The sequence below is a fragment of the Haliotis cracherodii genome, unplaced genomic scaffold, assembly GCF_022045235.1.
Source record: "Haliotis cracherodii isolate W230 unplaced genomic scaffold, xgHalCrac1.p SCAF_10, whole genome shotgun sequence".
In the NCBI taxonomy this organism is placed as follows: Eukaryota; Metazoa; Mollusca; class Gastropoda; order Lepetellida; family Haliotidae; genus Haliotis; species Haliotis cracherodii.
The window spans coordinates 40,347,196-40,365,333 of record NW_027266265.1 but is presented as its reverse complement, the minus strand read 5'-3'; the positions used below and the strand labels follow the sequence as shown (position 1 = coordinate 40,365,333).

Genomic DNA, 18,138 nt, shown 5'->3' with positions numbered 1-18,138 from the left:
ACTATTGTACAGATTGTTGGTAGTGCATGGTTTGTTTGTTTGTTTAACGCCGCACTCAGCAATATTCCAGCTGTATGGCGGCGACCTGTAACCAATCTGGATCTGACAATCCAGTGATTGATCTTATGAACATCCATCTACGCAAATGGGATACGATGACATGCATCTCCCAAAACAGCGAACTTGACCACAAGATCCGTAGGTCGCCTCGTTGGACAAGCATGGGTTGTGGAAGATCAATTCTAACCTAGGTCTTTACGGTAGTGTATTGGGTCATTTAAAAACAGCTTCTATTTCATTGATGTAACAAATTATTGTCAAATGTAACTAGATTGTAAAATTGAGTGAGAGTGTTTTATGATTGATCTCAACACGTCTTGGATATATCCTTACGACCTCGGTTATAAATCCACACAGGGGAGGCAACTCGTGAAACACAAACGATCTTACCTCCTGCCACGTTGACGAAGTCTTTGCCTGTGGCCTTGTACACCTCGATATAACGCTGCCCTATATGATGTTTGTGACGCTTTAGCGCTAAATCGCGGTGAACCTCCCCATCAAACCTCACGAGGGCCTCACCATTCCGACGTCCCTGAGGGCTCAAACACAGCGCCACACCTCCCCTGTAAATACACAGTTTCTCTAAAGAGGCTGACTGGATAATACTCCTTGTTGTACCCCACTGTTGAGCACAGTCCACTGACAGTGTCACTGAGGAAATTCAGTGGTACGTGCTTATAATATTAATGTACGAGAAGATGGGTATTTTCGTTTATTTTTACCGTAATGTTAGCGGTTGAGTGAGTTTGTTTGGGTTTAACGCTACTGTAAGTAATATTCTAACCACATTTAAGCGATATATGTGCTATTGTTAAGCAACATTTTAGCAATATTCCAGCAGAAAGAAATGGGCTTCATACCTTGTACCCTTGTGGGAATGGAACCACTTGTGCTAATAGTAGGATTTGTTTTTAGCCAGTACCAAAACATATCAGCTACTCCATACTTCATGTCTTTTTTTAAAACTATTTTCAATTCAATAGGAGAAGAAAAACAGCCTTGCTTATTCAATGATATTTAATATTAATTATGGAATTCACGTAAATAAGAAACAGCTTCATGTATGAAAACTTACTTTGCTATATTCAAGCCCTTGAAGAAACGTGCGATGTCCTGGTCTGATGATTGCCATGGCAACCCACGTGCCCGGACAACCGTATTGTCGTCGACGATGTCAGTCTTGCTGCTGTGGACAGAGAGAGATGTGGTGCGAGAATCCAACATGATAAGACGTCGAACAACGCGACTAGTGGACTGGTTTTAATATTGTCATTCAGGAAGAAGAAGAATGTCGTTACTTTAGCAAACAATGGTAATTCTATTACGCCTTATCGCTAATTCCATCTTTTATTAATTCTGGCAGAATTTCCGATGCCATATCTCCTGGAAACAGGAGCGCGCGCTCTGACAGAGACAATTAAAAAGCCACAAGTGTCTCCCCGCAAATACCGGAAGTTGATCTATGGAAAACCACCGCATCTTTAGAGCCCGGATATCAAACGTTGGGTAAATGCGGCAATGAGAATTCACAGCTGATTTAAAAATAATAATTGGAAATCTATGAATGTTATGCTTACCATATCCCTGGTTCCAGGCGCTCACTGATGATTTCTGGCTCGACTAGCACGTGACCTACAAAGAAATGACGTCATGAGAACTCATTGTTGAACACCCACCACTGGACTGGTCATTGTTTAACTTCTACGTAAGTAAAATAAGCGATAACAAAGTAATCGACCAAAACATCGAGTGACCTGTCACCACTTGTCTTATAAAACAGACCCAGTCTTCGTGACACCACACGCGTGCCCACGTGTCGCTCTATTGGTCGTTCTGATAAAACGTACAATATTATCATGTTCCAGATGAGACGACGTCCAGCTCGAGTTACCAATGGGATATGCGTATCAGCAGTTGGCTCATCAAATATAACCCGTTTTTCACCTTGCAGAAACAATGTCATGGTTCGGCAAAGCCGCAGCGCCAAGACGGTTGGCATCAGAAGGAGAAAAAGGAAGAATGGATCTGATATGTGTTGCTCGTCGATTTCGTGTTCTTGTGAAGTACGACAGTCGTAGTCTTTCATCGCAAGAAGTAACTTTAAACATAATTTGATTCATATATACTGAACATAAATGTTACGGATCATGCGTATTTTGAGAGATAATTTTGGTAGTGGAGACTTAGCACATAATGTCATTAAAATATCCCCCAAAATATTCATGATCCCATCTTTTTTTGTTCAGTGTACGAAAAGGTTCTCCCTGGAACCCAGGTGTCACTACACAATAGAAAAGATTGGGCGAGTATATATGTAAAGTTAGGTGATAACATAGCGCATTGTGAACTATGCTACTCAAAAGATTTTTTTTTTCATATGACTATAGTTAATCAGTCATGGCTGGTGGATATTGCAACACAAAGCCTCCTAATTGTGGGCGCTCTTTAACTTGTTTCCAGTAGTATACATTCTTTGATATAGCTTTCTGGCAATGCAGGGCAATGCAGGTCAATGCAGGTCAATGCGTTTTTCCGAATGGTTTAAAAACGGTATACGATAAGTATAATGGCCAAAATATGTCATTCACCCCTGACACTGCCCTTTCTGTAAAACCCTGTCAGTTCCAGCGTGCCCTTTCTGACACACCCAGATAGTCATTATCTGCGAATTGTCGGACGACATCAAGCAGAACTAACGGTTTTTGTCAGGTGGGTAAATGGCGGTGTAAATGCGATGCGGGGAAACACGATGCGCTGCGACTGCATTCCCTGTGTGAGCAAGTACGCGGTCGGTGCGGTTGGTGCACCGACTGCACCGTTGCTGCACTTCACAGGTGTGTCTGAACGCTCAGGTGAACGCCGGGACGCGGAAGGGGTGTGATGTTGGATTAGCGACAGGGACGATGTAGGTCTCGGCTGGGAAGGGACGGGGTAACTACTTGCTGACTTTAACTGTGAGATAACACTTATATTTACCCACACCTGCGCGGAGTCGCATGATGGTGCACGAAACAGCGTTTGTCATTTGCTACCAATTAAATGTACACCCTGAAAGGTTACGAGATATGGCGACTGTTGACGGCGATCACGCTAACGGGCGTAGCCACAGATCTAGCGGGGCAACATGGCATGTGGCACTTTAACGCCGAAACCGTGACCCACAACGCTGTGGCACAACCGGAAGTCTTCTACACACAAGCATGCGCAAACCAAGCAAGGTCGTGCGATGACAGACGCTTGAGGAAGCACAGGATTAAATCCTCTCAGTGGATCATGTCTGTGTCGACTCATGACCATGCTTCTCCATATTACCTGAATATTTTCATATCGTTATCACGACACAACTTCTAACAGCATATTGGCGTCAAGGGGAAGCGTCATATATCAATGTTCATCTTTTAAACATGTACGTACATGTAGATAGACGCCTACGTGGCACCGCACATGCCGTTGATGTGGAGTCGTTGCCGTCTAAGGCTGTGATTTTATCAGGTAATTACACCAACAATTCTATAGCTCAATGACGTGATAGTCGTCGAATGGAGTAATGCGATACCATACTCTCGTCAACTCTCTACCGTGACCCCTTGTAACCATCCACGATAAAAAATACCTTGCATTAAATATGTATACAAAAATATTATATATGAATAAATACGGTTATTATTTCGTTACCATGGTAACTTAATCAAATGTATTCTGACATTGATACACTTTTCTAACAGGCCGAAACACGTGGCAACATACATGATAAACAAATTATGCATATTCGCATACTAGAATTCAGGCAGAGTCGATTAACAACTCAACAGCTGGTATGATATTAGTCACGTGATCGATTCCCAATAATGAGTGTATATCATGGAGAATTTTCAGAGACGGAGCTGGGAACAAGAGACGAACTCGAGTTGGCTCCCCATCTGTGACGACAGGTCGGACAGCACAGCGCCATCTGCTGCTCAACTATCAGCTCGCAATGAGATCAATATGCGCAGCGCCATCTTGTTGTTGAATATTAATAGATAAGCAAGTTTTATATGGCAACATGATATTTGTAGAGTCACAGTCACCCTATCGCAATCTCCCTGACAACATGTGTTTGTTTCCCAAAGATATCAAGCTGACAACCTACGTTGTATCTATCTGTGTCATGTTAATGAGGTCTACAAAAATATGGTTGAAGATTTTCAATATCAAATATATTGCATAGGTTGAAATAGTCCCGGCTTACTTTTAATCTCAAGTCGATCGATATTTTCAAGTCCATATGATATAGCTTTTTATCATAAGTTCATAAACGATAATCTTTTAATGGTTCCCACTACCGCCAGTTAAGTGCATCAAGTTGGATCGGTACATGAATAGCATTTCTAAAGTACAGAGTAGAGAGATATTAAAGCTGAAGCGTAAATTTATGTGTAATTAAACTTTAAATGTTATTGCTTTTCCGTGATAAGGCCTCTGCAGTGTTACCATGACAACTCATGTCGAGCAGCAGGGGGTCAACCGAATGGGGTCGAAGGTGAAAGCAGACGACAAGCTAAGAAGATGGGAGCCAGGGATTGCGGCAGAAATAAATATTTGACTAAGACTCCCTGAATTCCCCCCCTGTGGCTACTCCATCGGCAAACACACGCGCAGCCCGAACCAATGTACACCTTCAACGCCAGTCGCCCCAACGTGACTTACGCTCAAGGTCACAAGGTCTCGCGCATGCGCAAAGATGTCGCAGAGGGTAAAGCTGCATTCTTTTTCGAAGTTGGAACATCACCTCAGAATATTGTAAATCTACATTTCCCATTTCTTGTATTACTTTCAGTTGAAGCACACACAAAATTAAAAAGTATCGACAAACATGTACTACTAATAACACAACTAATTATCATACTCACCATCGTTGATGAGTCTGTGTAGGATGCTGGCCATTTCCTGGCATTGTCTGACGCCATACTCCACGGACTGGTCCTCTTGGAGACCCAGGTCTGAACATGTCGTTAAGGAAATAGTATGTGGGATAGTGAGGTCGTAACGTTCCTCATGTCCAGCGGATCAATTCGTTACTAGATAACGCGTCGATAAAATGAGTTACATGACAACTTATAACATTTTGTTCTGACAATGTTGTTAAAATATCAACTGAAATAAAAACGGCTGTCATGCCATAAGTTGTAATTCATAACTACTATCATTTCTGATCGTTCCATTTCTGATGACTGTAGTCTTGTCAGATTGAATCATCGTGTTTCAATTGCACTCCAAGGGTCGAGATGACCTCGAGTGCAACCTGCATCACAAAGGACAGCTATGTTACAAGTGTGTGTTCTTTTAGCGTTAATATAACACCTTCGTTCAAGAGGTTTTACTCTGGGTAGACGAAAGTGAATGATGGGCGATTATATCAGTCTGCAGCGTTTAAACAATCACCAAAGACCAAGTCTTGTAAAAAAAACTAGACAGTGAAAGTGATGGAGAAACGGAACAGGAATGAAGACTAAGAAACGTTATAACGCGACCTAGGCCTCGACTATAATCTGTGTCTGTTCAGTGTTTGTGAAAGATCCATATCTCGAGTTTGCTCTAACGCGTCAATTTCCTGCACACAAACAATAGGACGGAGAAAACAAGAAACAGTAGTGAGTACCAGTTGTAGATTGACCAGCCTCTGAATGCAGCCTTAGCTAGATCAAGAATTGCATGTTTGATCAAACTTGGCCATGCTCAACTCAAACAATCGCAAAGCCCGTCAAACACTACCCCGAGACATTAAGAGACAGACTTAGCCTCCAAGGTCACGTTGCCTCCTGATCACAGCACGCTCCAATCACGGACTTTTTGAAGCAAATGAAAGGAATCCCTTCAGATTCAGTTTATGACAGAAAGCATACCGTTAAATACCCAGATTGGTGAACATTTCTATTTCAGTCGTTTGAAAGGGACGACAATAGCATCCTCTTAACGTGATATAATCTAAAGTGTTAAACACACGGCTGGGTGGGACAGGCAATGGAATCTGAGCCGATTCATCTCTACAAAAGTAGCACATATAAACAGAATGACGTCAGCGAGTCAGTGCCTATTGGAACGTTATTTCATATATTGTTTGGTTATATCACGGAATGTCATCTTCATGCGGAATATGTGTTTTATACTTCTTTGGTGAAAAAAAAAGAACGGCGTGAAAAGTCAGTTTTCTTAACGCTAGTCATGATATTCAAGAATATCAAGTCATACCAGTGTGATCAACGCCCGAGCCATCGGGGTACGATCATACGCAATCAACCAGGTCAACAAGCCTGACCATCCGATCCATTTTACTCCTATTTGAGGACTAGTGAGTGAGTACGGTTTTACGCCGCTGATAGCAATATTCCAGCAATGTCACGACGGGGAACACCAGAAATGGCCTTCACACATTGTCCCCATGTGGGGAATCGAACCCATTCCTCGGCGTGACGAGCGAACGCTTTAACCAGTAGCCTGGGACATGGTCTAGCATGCCCACGGGACACAACTATGAACAACAATTCCGACGACAAAAAACTAAGTCCCCCGTGCCCCCCAGAAACTAAATACCGCTGGCGCACACGTCAGTACTACCCACAGGTGGAGGAGGGGGGCAAGGGATAATACGCTGTTGTGGATATCTTACATCAAATTCTCATTTCAAGATTATCGCATGCTGCCCGGTTACTTGGTAATACAGAGAGTAAATACACTTAGTAAATATCTCACTTAAGCAGATACTCATATTTGCCCACAAACTACGAGGATTAACAAGAGGCAGTATGATATTTCTAATCGGATTAACAGGTTATAGAGACTGGGCGTTGAGGGCAGATAAGTGCTGGGGGCGTATTGACAGAATGTAGATGATTGTTGACATTCATTTCAGCTTTATCAGCCACCAAATTTGATTGCTCTGCACTTTATCTCTCATCATCACAGATCAGAAGAGACAGAACTGCTTCTTTTACAGATTGTATGCACCAGATCCACCAAACGTGCCACATCGTTGCATAGTCGTTAATCTCCATTACACGCACTGCTATTATTCACGTCAATGCTAGTCACATGTATGTCGTTATTGTGAAGGGCGACGTCTATAGAAGCACACTGTATGTTGTACATATGGATATACCACTGCAGGAGTTGCCCACACCTCTAATCCGGCACTACGGCTAATTGATACACTGCTGTACATTGGGGAGTGTATTGTCGGCTATTCAGTGGCGTTCGCAACACAGGAGGTGCCATGGTTTGCGAACGACCCTCAAGTGTGCGAGTCATACCTCGCTGAATCGCTGTGTTGTGTTCCCTCGTCCGGGTAGATCGCCAAGCTCGGGTGTGTATGGAGTTCATCACTTGATGGTGGTGACCGGTTTTGTGCCGAACGATTTTGTTTGTTGTTTAACGCCGCACTCAGCAATATTCCAGCTATAGGACGGCGGTCTTTAAATAATCGAGGCCAGACCAGTCAGTCCAGTGATTGATAGCATGAGCATCGATCCACGCAACTGGGATACGATGACATGCATCACCCATGTCAGCGAGTCAGACCACCCGATCCCGTTAGCCATCTCTTACGACAAGCATAGGCGCATTTTACAGCTAGCAAGGGTTGCTGATGACGAATTCTAACCCGGATCTTCAAAGGTATTTGCCTATAGACAATCCTTATTGGTGTAGTATGGTGTTTATACTATACCCAACGGCGTGGGGATTCGGTGTCAGTATGGATTGCTAGCAGTCTATGCTGGTCGTATAAGAGGCAACTTAATGGATGGGGTGGTCAGGCTCAACTTGGTTGATAGCGTGTCATTATACCCCAACGGCGTGGATGGTTGCTCATGACATCAATCAGTGGGTTTTCTGGTCCACACTCGGATCACTTGGCCGCCGCCAATTTGCTGGAAGACCGATCGCATCTTACGATCATCATAGAATGATGGGGACCTATTCACCCCGAAATGTCCCTGTAATTTGGGTGCTTCAGGTTCCTGGTGAGCAGTCTATCCAGTGAATAGGGAGTATCCACCCCAAAACATAATTACACAGCGATGATGCCATTGCTGTTAGACACGGGACATGCATGTGAGAAAACGGTTTTCCATATTGAAAGTATTTCATGAGTCTCCATGGTGGAGTAAGGTTATCATCCTCAAGAGTTTGCAAGTGCAATCCATACTCAGCTCGTGTACGCATGCGCATATAAAATACCACGTGTTACCATGACACGTCCCTGCATTATGGCCTCGTTGGTTTGATGCTCGACCTAACGTTTTCACGACATCAATATCTCCCTGCGTGCAATTAGTAAAACAGTCCATTTATCATGGTTCTGTTGCCATGACAACAAACCCTCGCCCCCACCTGTGACATACATTGTATATAGGCTTAATATATAGTTGTACAACTCAAGCATGAAACGTGTCCTTACTAATGATATGTAAACGATATGCAAATATTATGCAACGTGAAAATAAACTCAGCGACAGTGACGTAAGGTTTATACTGTCGTAAAATGCTTGAATGCGCTGTGGATTGTGACCCGACATTTGCATGACAGCGTGTCATATTTAGGAATTCTAGACTGCAGCACCCTGCCTTGGATAGCAAATAAAACATGCCGATATCGCTGCATGCCGTAAATAGGCACGACGGGTGGTGCCGCAATGTGGTCTTAGGTTATGCCGTAAAGGTGCCAACCCGCATTCATTTGAGACTTTTCAGGAAACTGTAACAACCTATGTCAAATTTACACCGGCAAATGTTACTGTGCAACAAGACAAGATAAACATCTGATATCCAAGCATGCATAAAATTGTTCATTAAAACGTTTTTCTAAAGATTGGCGATTCAGTTTGGCCGGCGGATAGAATACGGTTATTGTGTGGGACGAGCCTGGAGGGATGGCAATGCGTTGACAATAGAATTATATATAACAATCACACGTCATTGAAATCGCGCACCTGTTGTACTCCTTAATCTTCTATCTATAGCCCAGCAGACACCGAGATAACGGTATATTGTACAAATACCGGTACTGACTGCTCGTGCCATTATGACGCAACCACTTCAGGGAATATGTGCAATTTCGACATTCGTAGCAACATAGCATCTTTAACGTCCAACAGTTAGATTGTTTGCGAGGCGATGCAAGTGTCTGAACGATTTATGCGGATCATTGAGACACTACATTGCTCATTTGTTGCTGCGGAAAAACCATAAACATTAACAAGAAAGAAAACGGCTGCTCTCTCATCCGTCATATTCAAGACAGCTATTAACCCCGAATACCTTGGACGTCGAACACCACACCAACAAAAACAACACGTCTAAACGTTATGCATGGCTATCTCGCCAGCACCCCGAGGGGGTACGATGTCACGTGACCTAGATGTGACCTAGCCTGAGGCGAGGGAGACACGCATCATCCATCACCCACAGCAATAGGAGTCTCCGTACCCCGGAGTCAAACACATCGCAAATCAGTCCAATGTGACAACCGTTACCTTTAACTGGGGAAGACGTTGATCTGTCATAATCTCCTGCTGGCGAGATAACTCGCCCGGATCAATCACATCGGTCACCCTAAAAGTGTCACTTAAGGTACGTCTACATCTACTTCCTCCTTGCAACGACTACCGCTACTTGAAGTGCGAGGATGAATGGGATGCAGGGTGTATCATGCATCTACAGCAGGTGTGGACTGCCTATGGATTCCCTTCCTGTCGCGCTTAGCCTCCAGCTCTCAAAAATAATCAACAATTAGAATCATAGTTGACTTAGCCCAAATTTGAGTGAGTGAAATAGGTTGAATGCCCCCACAATCCCGCAATCCATATATCACGTCGGTGAGCATTCGCCCCAACAGCACCAAGTGAGACCGTGGTGATATGATGGTGTTCATGCGTCGTGCATGGTCTCTGAAGAAAACCTCTTCACCGCTGCATAATCTGGATACCGTATAAACCAAAACAATGACCCGAGGCCCCGGCATACCCATCCCAACGCCTGCCGTGTTCTCAGCATCCATTATGTCAGTATCCGTGTCACGAATCTAATGCACCTATAAATTGTTAACACGATTAATATGCGACTTGATCCCCGCACCCGTTTCGCACACTGCGGGTGCTGTCATATTAGCATAACCGACTGTCGGCATCCAAGAGTGAAACGGCGCGTGTTGACACGAGCCGCATTCTCCCACATATCGTCACGGTCTTACTCGGGAGTCTGACGCTGTGACGCTGTGGCTCCGTGCTGTGGTAGACGTACGTGGACATCGTTAGTAGGACGAGAAAGACCAACCATGGGAACTCGGGGGCCTAATGGCGGCGTCCTGTGAGCTCTTTTGTCACAAAAGTCTTGTATTTTTACAATGTACTGTTATCCTAACAACAGACCACGTAACTGAATCTGGCAGGCCGTCATCTGGCTACTGAACCGTGTCCTCTCGTTCACGCACTCTTTGTCCCCGGCGCAGATCGGGTAATAGTAATTAGGGAGGCAAACAAGTTGGCTCGACTTCAGGTCGGAATCATAAGTTGGACAAAACTTTACTACTCCAATAACAACTGAAGATTATTTCTATGTGGTTGAACTGATGGGCGTGGGTTCGACGTTCGTGCTCCTTGGTACAATGACCTATATATCTACACTACCCCCTTGCCCCTCTCACACCCCTCCCCCTCCCTGCAGAGGCCTGTCAGCTGATCGATAAAGCTGACGTGGGATGGAGATTAATTATACACAGGGATTGTAACCTCATTTTAAACAGTTATATTACAGTCACTCCAAAATCCGAACGCTATCTAATAATCTTTCGTCAGTCCCTCAAAGAAGAATCCCCCTCACCGCTCCCTCCATATCACTGGTGCTCTCGTCTCAGTCGAGCAACATGTTAATGTAATATCTACCCAACAATGGCCTTTCCATGCTAGGCATCGCACATATGGATTTCTATAGGAATATGATAAATTTACTAAATAACGCCGTTATTGAACACACGACGGGGCCCAATTTATTGATAAACAGCACACAGACCGTTAAGCTGACAATCTCCGTGAAGCATAATAAATGCGGGCAGATTATCAGCAAACATATATTAGTGAATACCCGCATGCACTCTAAACGACTGGAGGGGGTTGGGGGTAATGAAACATGACAAGATAAAACATGGCCGTAAAGTGATGACATTTGTTATCAACTTCAACGGGGGTGATAAATTCAAGTTACACAACACTGTACTAGCTCAGGCACTTTATGTCTCTTAACCTACACCACGTGTCTGTACCGTGCACAGTCGCTTCATATAACTCTATACACCCGGACTTGAATCATATTTATCATCATATTCCACGTATCGGTAGGACATCACAGGCGTTGTTGCATTCACGAGAGGCCTATTTACCAGAACTGATTTATTTTTGGTTCCGACATATCGATGAATTACTTCCCAGAACTGTTCTCCGACACCTCAGTGTCAACTCCGACCTCCGTTCGGTTCTCAGTATAATTATGGGGACAAGTTGATTACGATACCAGTTTGTGGTTAAATATCGGGGAGAAAATACAGAGTGTAAATATGTACACAAACTTAACCCCTGACACGACAAAACGTATACAAATATGTAAATTTCTTTTATATACGCGATCTGTGCATCGTCGCTGTCAAACGTGACAGAAGGGTGTTGGCTGAACATGTCGTGTACACACAAACACGCTATCTCCCTACTGCCGATCCCAGACCGGGTATAAGGGGCCACAGTGTATCAATGTGGGTAATACGGGTGGATATGCACCCACGCATACCCTACGACTCACTACGCTCTGCGTTATAGAGGGGAAGGTCACGCTACATCCTTCATCCTGAGACAGAGGGTTAAATCAACACTTGTACGGACTGATCAGTAATATCAACACCACGACAAAAACAGCCCCATCAACAAACACGGTCGCCATGTTGAAGAAAGCTGGAGGGTCACTTAGTGGATGGAAGAACACAAAGATAGATAAAATAAGGAGAGGGAACGTCAGGGGAGGTGGGACGTCTGTACATATTGTGGGAGATAGTCCGCCTGCATTTAACAGCACTCGGCAACATGCGGTAGATCGTCTGCATATGAATGGGCTCAAAAACGTGAGATAAATCGTCTGCTTCTGACTGAGAAAGCTCAGCAAAAGGTGTGAGATAGATCGTCTGCTTCTGGGAGCTTAAGAAGGAATGTGTATAAGATAGATCAGCACTGCTTCCCACTGAGCAAGCTCAGTAATGTGTGTGAGATAGATCGTCTGCTTCCCACTGAGCAAGTTCAGTAATATGTTCGAGATAGATCGTCTGCTTTTAACAGGGACATAAGCCCGCCTTGAAGAAGGACCCAGCGTGAGAAAGTCAAATTCATTCAAACGTTGGTATTTTGGAGAACCAGTTTGCCAAACTCACTTGATCATACAGATACTCAACCGGGGAAACCGGGTCTCAGCGTAATCACTGAGAGGGTTTTTGTTTTAAGACTTCTGCCAAACATATCGACGTCTGGGTGTCACATTATAGAGGTGTGAAGCTGTTCACTGCCATGTTTAAACTTGGTTTGGAAAGCATCTGTGAAATTTAAGACTTCAGATAAAGCGAAACATGCAAATTGTGTTCGTGATACATGCCATGATTGACCATTGTAGGAGAAATCTAGAGTCAATGCATTGGCATTGTAAAGGTAGCCGACATTGTAGATATATCGTGTAGACTTGGCATTACGGTTGATACGCCAATGTAGAAAGGCTCTGATTTGATCAGTCGGGTGCACGGCTAACTCAAGATGGGAATAGTGATAGAAAGTCAAGCTGTGGAACCTGATCGGACCTTCAAGGAAAGTGGATTCGCTAATCTCGGGTAGATCAGCAGTCTGAGCGTGTACACCAACAACTCCACCCGGGGTACAGGTAGCCACATATCTCAACCAGTCCACTGGGTCGAGAGCCAGTCACTGATCTCACACATACCAAAACCCTAGCGTGGTTGGAACCTTTAACCCAAGAATGCCCCTTGAACCAAACTGGGTCCCAGCAAGCCCTGCAAGCCCGGCCAGCCGTTACCAGAGTCCAAGCAACCACGTCTCGGGACAGCCGTCACCAGCGTCCCAGCAACCACGTCTCCGGCCAGCCGTCACCAACGTCCCAGCAACCACGTCTCCGGCCAGCTGACACCAGAGTGAGGCTGTACCGGACAACGCAGACCCGGCTTTACACGGATCCCTGATTGCCTGTAACACCCGCCACGGGCAACAGGGGGCATTATGACTACGGCGCACTGGGCCACACCGACCAAATCACGTTTATTGTCCTCCGGTCTCACTCCCAATTGTCCCATACTGTAAACAATGGCAAACAAGTTGATGAAAGACGCGAAGTTGATCCCCCCTGTATAACCACCAGAAACTTGAATTTACGCTTATCGTGAACATGACGTCATGTCGAATAATACGTTATATCACAAGAGAATCCGGTGGTGAACCTTGACCTCAGGTAGTTAACCCTTAACCCCTGGACATCAAACGGCCCTGGCTACCTGTCTCCATATGTTCTCCGCACAGGTAGATCATATTGGTTGACTAAATGTGTGCTATGAAGGTTTCGTTTGCTTGTTTGTTTTAACGCCGCTTTCAACATTATTCCAGATATGACGGCGGCTAAATAGTCGAGTATTGACCATGATTGATATTATGAACAACGATCCACACCGTCAGGGTACGATGACACGCTATCAACCAAGTCACCGAGCCTGACCATAGATCCATTTGGTCGCCTCTTACGACCAGCATAGGTTGCTGTGGACCTATTGTAACCCGGAATCCCCACGAGGTAGAATATCTAGGTAGACCACATAGATGGACCTTTTAGGTTGACACATACGCAGGTCCATACAGACTGCCGAGGAGCGAGCCACGGCGCACTGCTAACAAACGATGCATACATATTAATGTATACATGTCTTCATTCTGAATCGAGCACCTGTTCTTGCCACAACATATAGTCTCACACTTCGTATACCTAAAGTGGACAGCAAGGCTCTACACGTACATGCATTCAGCATTAGACTCCTGTTGCTGTCAGTCCAGCGTATGCAGTGTACCGAACATGACATGTGTATTGGAAATCTAGTCGATGTGAGCCAGATATAACCGCTGTTTTGCTCGTCAGGGACAATTTGAGCATATATTTTCCCTGATTTCCTAGGTGTATAAAGGACAAATTATGTGTCTTTTACACATCATTGAGTCTGGCAGCAGTAGATATCACTGAATCGGACATTAACACAGGTAATTCAGTCGGGCGTTAATACTTATTATAGGACGGGAATATGGACATATCACAGTTGGGCATATAGGACATATCACACGGTCGGGCATTTAGGACATATCACACAGTCGGGCATTAAGGACATATCACACGGTTGGGCATTTAGGACATATCACACGGTCGGGCATTTAGGACATATCACACGGTCGGGCATTTAGGACATATCACACAGTGGGACATATCACACAGTTGGGCATTGAGGACACAGAGCTGCATGATGGGGGCGCTGTAAGGACGACACAGCGCTATTTCAGTGTGCTATATATATATATAGGGTCAGGTCTGTTGTTTACCCAGTGGCTGAAGGGGTCAGGGCAGTATCATTCGTAAACAAGATGTATCTAAGCTGGCCATAACTGTGGTGTACCTATCGGTCTGATGGACTAATGTGTAACTTTATTGGTCGAAAATATATAAATATGGCGTACACTTATAGGCGAAGAAACATGAGGTGTCACGGTATTTTATCTCTTACCCCCTCCCTCACCATCTCTCCATCACTCACAACCCCCCCACCCCCCCCCCACCCCCCAACCCCACACACACCCCACCCCACACACCCTCTCTCTCACACTCACTTTCACACTCACCTTAAAGCTTAATTCTACAACTTATAAGCTTAATTCAACAGTAACTTCGTGATGTAAATAAAGTTTGATCACGTGACCTGGTTCACCGCTGTTTCAGCTACTGGTGATATCATCACGATATATCCCCAGTCACTCAAGCAGTTCATATTTAGCAACTCTGGCCCAGAGCCCCGGTATACCGCGAAACAGCCCCTTAAACAACCTGTTCCGTTTTAAAAACGTGATAAGTTCCCGTCACTTAATTGACTTCCGTCGCTTCATCATTTCAGGGAGTGTTAAGACTAAGTCCCCGTTTTACCACATACTCAGTATACCAAATACCCCCGTTATATGCATGAACATTCGACACACCATTCCTGCATTTCTGTATCTTAAATAACCGCAGATCAAGGATGAGATTGTTTCAAATGAAGAGGGAAAAGAGATCCCCAGGGCCTGCCCCTCCAGTGTTACACACAACGCTGGCTGTGAGAATGTTTAGCGCCACGCCTTTGGAGGCGCGCTATGGTCCGTTGCATGTGAATACTGGTGGATGTATATGACACTACACCCGAGTGCATGGGGCCTGGCCCTGTGACGCTCCGTAACTCACGACACACAGACCTACCAGGCATGGAGAATGCATTATCTCGTGTATGGCATCTCAGACCTGACACATCACCCGGCAATGCTGGTGGCAGTTCACTCAGGACACTATATTGTCAGACATACATCTTATTTAGTCACCAAACAATTAGCTAGCACAGATACCCTGGCTAAAGGTGAGCTAGGACTTCGGGTACGTTCACGTGTCAAGTTGTTTCTGACCACTATCCAGGTTAGATACATTGCCAACAGCAATATCACCAACAGCAACAGCAACGTCACCTACATCAACATCATCCACATCTACATCACCTACAGCAACATCATCTACATCAGCTACATCTACATTACGAACAGATTCATCTACATCACTAACAGCTACAAACATCACCCACAGCTACATCACCAACTGCAACATCATCTACATCACCCAAACACCACCCACAGCTACAAACATCAGCTACAAACATCACCCACAGCTACATCATCCACATATACATCACCAACAGCAACATCATCTACATCACCCAAACATCACCCACAGCTACAAACATCCCCCACAGCTACATCATCCACATATACATCACCAACAGCAACATCACCTACATCTTCATCACCCAAACATCACCCACAGCTACAAACATCACCCACAGCTACATCACCTACATCTACATCACCAACAGCAACATCATCTGCATCTACATCACCCAAACATCACCCACAGCTACAAACATCAGACACTACAGTCATCACAACTTTCACCTAAGCATCACCTACAGCACAATGACCCACAGCAACATCTAAGTCTACATGACCAACATCTGTTTCACCTACAACTGCATCCCTTAAACTCCATCACATCCACCTACAGCCAACTTCAACCGTCACAAGACTTCGTCAACATACACATGCTCGAGGACCCAAGACGAGTATGTCAAGCCATAAAGCTGCACCAGGTCCCTCCGAGCTGGCGGGCTGACCAGTAGCTCCAGCCCAACGCCTGCATGAGCTGGTCCGCATGTCAACACGAGACATTCCGAGACGTCCAGTAGCCCAGAGACTGTCGGGACACTCCACACACAGACTGGAAAGACTTTAATACGCTGCCTCGTGTAATACCACATCCTGTCTGGTAGTCTTTTCCACATTGCCCCGTGAAAATCTATATGCCTTGAAACCTATTTGATATTGCCAGTTAAATCATACGATACTGCGCGGGGATCTATTCGATATTGCTGGGCGAAAAATTCGACATTTCACTGTAATCTATTCGATATTGCCTCGTGAAAATCTATATTCCTTGAAACATATTTGATATTGCCCAGTCAAATATTATATATTGACCGGTTAACCATTCGACATCGTCAGAGGATATAGTCCATATTGATGGGAGAAATATTCGACATTGCCTGTGCCGCTCACGAAATACACACATTTCCCAAAGAGTTAGAGACCAGGGCCCACTTGCACAAAGCGATCTTAGTGCTAAGATGATCGTAACTCCCATACTTTAACATAGGCTTACAATAGTTGTAGTGCTAATATCGCTTTGTGCAAGTGGGCCCAGATGGAGAATGACGATGCTTCTTACTAGCCAATCAGCAACACTACAACAATTTCTCGGTAGCCTTTAGAAAAACCAGTGACTGAGCTTGAGCCCCCAAATCCAACAACTGATATCCAAACTTGACCGACAAGGAAACAAGGAGACTCGTGTGGAATTTGTACAGCGAAGAATATAATAGGACGAATACTGATGTAACCAGCGTCTGTGTGTTGGATTACAGCAAGGGCTAAAGCCTTCTACGGTCATGTTGTGGTAATAATTATAATGCCACACCGCTTAAACACAAAAAGAAATAACTCACCCATGTACTCCAACAGAATCACACATTGTCACATTCAATGTAAAAGGATACATTCCAACATTTCTTTGATATTTTTTATAGTGTCCGTTTTGTAGAATCTCTTGAATTCCCTCCTGAGATCGTAGAAGGAGCCACAATAGGACTGAAGGGAGATGTTCTTGGTACATGCTTCCGGGTGCAGCAGCTGACGTAGATGGTTCTGACCATCCGTCACAAAACAGAATGTCCTTGACCCGTGGTCAGGGTGGGCACCTTTAGCACACAGGAACCGGTCAAACTGGAACAGGGAAACCATGTCATGATTGGGTTTGCAGGATTTCTGCCATTCTGTGTGCGCAAAGTTAGTCATTACATTTAACAAGGATATATAGGTCACGTGATAAACTAACCGATAACGTGAACAGTTGACCTGTGAGAGGGAAACATTTTCTTATATTCAAACACTAACTTGTCTGTCATTAAGATAGGTGATAATTTGTTTGCATATTTAAAATAAATAACCCTTTATAAAAATTATTAGGGGAGCGTAACCAAGATTTTGGTACATAATCCTCAAGTCTTCAGGAATGCGCATGAAAGAAAAGCTGCATGACTTACGAGAAGTAACTATTATGAAAACAAATTACCCGAACTAGTACCAATACAGAAATAATAAAATATTACCTACACTAGTA

The 18,138-nt window shown here is 44.4% G+C and overlaps 1 protein-coding gene across 2 annotated transcripts in view; it reads right to left on the bottom strand.

The window, feature by feature from the left end:
* Window positions 1-18,138, bottom strand: part of LOC139454380 (RNA-binding protein fusilli-like) — a 29,745-nt gene that overhangs the window by 8,580 nt on the left and 3,027 nt on the right. For both annotated transcript variants that reach the window (XM_071236045.1, XM_071236046.1), the window contains exons 3-7: window positions 17,516-17,741; window positions 4,956-5,045; window positions 1,641-1,695; window positions 1,139-1,249; window positions 451-626 (exon numbers count right to left, since the gene is read on the bottom strand). In XM_071236045.1, the coding sequence (XP_071092146.1) occupies window positions 451-626; window positions 1,139-1,249; window positions 1,641-1,695; window positions 4,956-5,045; window positions 17,516-17,741 (658 nt within the window). The remainder of the gene's footprint in view (window positions 1-450; window positions 627-1,138; window positions 1,250-1,640; window positions 1,696-4,955; window positions 5,046-17,515; window positions 17,742-18,138) is intronic.